The 1740-nt window shown below is 36.6% G+C and overlaps 1 protein-coding gene across 1 annotated transcript in view; it reads right to left on the bottom strand.

The window, feature by feature from the left end:
• Positions 1-239: 239 nt before the first annotated feature.
• LOC107660429 (protein PIH1D3-like) overlaps positions 240-1740 on the bottom strand; it is a 3489-nt gene continuing 1988 nt past the window's right edge. Inside the window, exons 5-6 of the mRNA XM_016449732.1 lie at positions 654-739; positions 240-574 (exon numbers count right to left, since the gene is read on the bottom strand). Coding sequence (XP_016305218.1) covers positions 445-574; positions 654-739 — 216 coding nt within the window. The 3' untranslated portion in view covers positions 240-444. The remainder of the gene's footprint in view (positions 575-653; positions 740-1740) is intronic.

A 1740-nucleotide genomic window follows, 5' to 3' on the forward strand; every position in this document is an offset into this window, starting at 1 on the left:
ATTTAACAAATCAGTTATTCATTAGATTAACAAATCGTCACAGTCCCCTCACCCAATAAACTGGGTGCCAGGATGTCTGCAACGACACCAGGCCCCCCTGGTCCCCATGGCAACTAATGATTAATTATTCATATTTCCCCATGAGCTGATTCGCTACAATGCTTAAACTTACAAGAGAATTAAAACAGTTTTATAATACTGAATAACTGGACAGCAATATATTCTTACACAGACACCTGTTCCTTTCCACTTGGATTGACTTGATTTGGAAACATTTCGTGTTTGTTTCCTGGTTCTAGTGTTAATTGATAAGTGAGGTAACTCATGGGTCATGTTTCATGGGTTGGATTCAAGACTGTCAGTGAAAGGCTGCAGAACTGAATCTGTAGAAGTTGTCCACACGGTCTATTCTGAACTGATGCAGCTCATGGTTCAGTCACTCTCTCAGGTCAGGTTGATGCAGTCCATTGGTCTGTTCATGGGCAGTGTGATCTCCAGTTCTTCTCTCTCCACAATGAATCTGGCATTCCCTTCCTGTTTGTGCACTGGGTGAGGCAGGTGAAGGCCCAACTTACTGAAACAAACAAGATGCACAGATATTTACATATGTAGTGAATACTAGATCTAAAATATTTTCCTAAGAGTTTACTTACTACTTTGGAGTTCTGAGATCAAGAAATGTCTCTCTCACATCCAGCACCAAATCCGATGCTTTTGTATCTGGCAGTTTAACTCTTACCTTGCATGAGGAAAAAAAAAAAAAAAGAGTTTTTGTGAGATTAATTTGATAATACAACTTTTAAAATGAAGATCAGCTCAGTCATTTGATGACAGTCAAATGCTTTTATTCCAATCAGCCTTTGCTATCTGTATTTAATGCACCATCAAAGCCAACTCTCTCTTTCACGGAGGAGAAAGGATGTTTCAAACCCCAGCCGTTTTTTCTTTTGCTTAAATCTCATTACTGAATTTTAAGCTTTAGATCTTTGAAACTTTAAATTAGTTTAAAAAGTTTGGAATTTATAGTGTGGAAATCCACAATACTTAGAGTTGAGATTACAACTTACTCAATATTTCTTAACAGTTGTGCTACTCACTCTGCATTTAAGTGAACAGTAACTAACTCTTCAGAAAGGTCCATGCAACTCTTAAGCGAATAGTTCACCCAAAAATGAAAATTTGAAAATGTACTTACCCTCAGGCCAGCCAATATATAAATGAGTTTGTTTCTTCATCGCAACAGATTTTGGGAAATTTAGAATTACATCACTTCCACACCAATAGATCCTCTGCAGTGAATGGGTGCCGTCAGAATGAGAGTCCAAACAGCTGATAAAAGCATCACAATAATCCACAAGTAATCCACATGACTCCAGTCCAGAAATAAATGTCTTGTGAAGTGAAAAGCTTTGTGGTTGGAAGAAATAAAATCCAACATTAAGACATTTAACTTTAAACCATCACTTCTGGCCAAAATACGAGTCATATAATTATAAATATTCAGACGAGATGACCTGTTCACTGGAGAAAGTAATATATATACATACAGTGGGTACGGAAAGTATTCAGACCCCCTTCAATTTTTCACTCTTTGTTATATTGCAGCCATTTGCTAAAATCATTTAAGTTAATATTTTTTCCTCATTAATGTACACACAGCACCCCATATTGACAGAAAAACACAGAATCGTTGACATTTTTGCAGATTTATTAAAAAAGAAAAACTGAAATATCACATGG

Source organism: Sinocyclocheilus anshuiensis, unplaced genomic scaffold, assembly GCF_001515605.1.
Source record: "Sinocyclocheilus anshuiensis isolate Anshui unplaced genomic scaffold, SAMN03320099.WGS_v1.1 scaffold850, whole genome shotgun sequence".
Classification (NCBI taxonomy): domain Eukaryota; kingdom Metazoa; phylum Chordata; class Actinopteri; order Cypriniformes; family Cyprinidae; genus Sinocyclocheilus; species Sinocyclocheilus anshuiensis.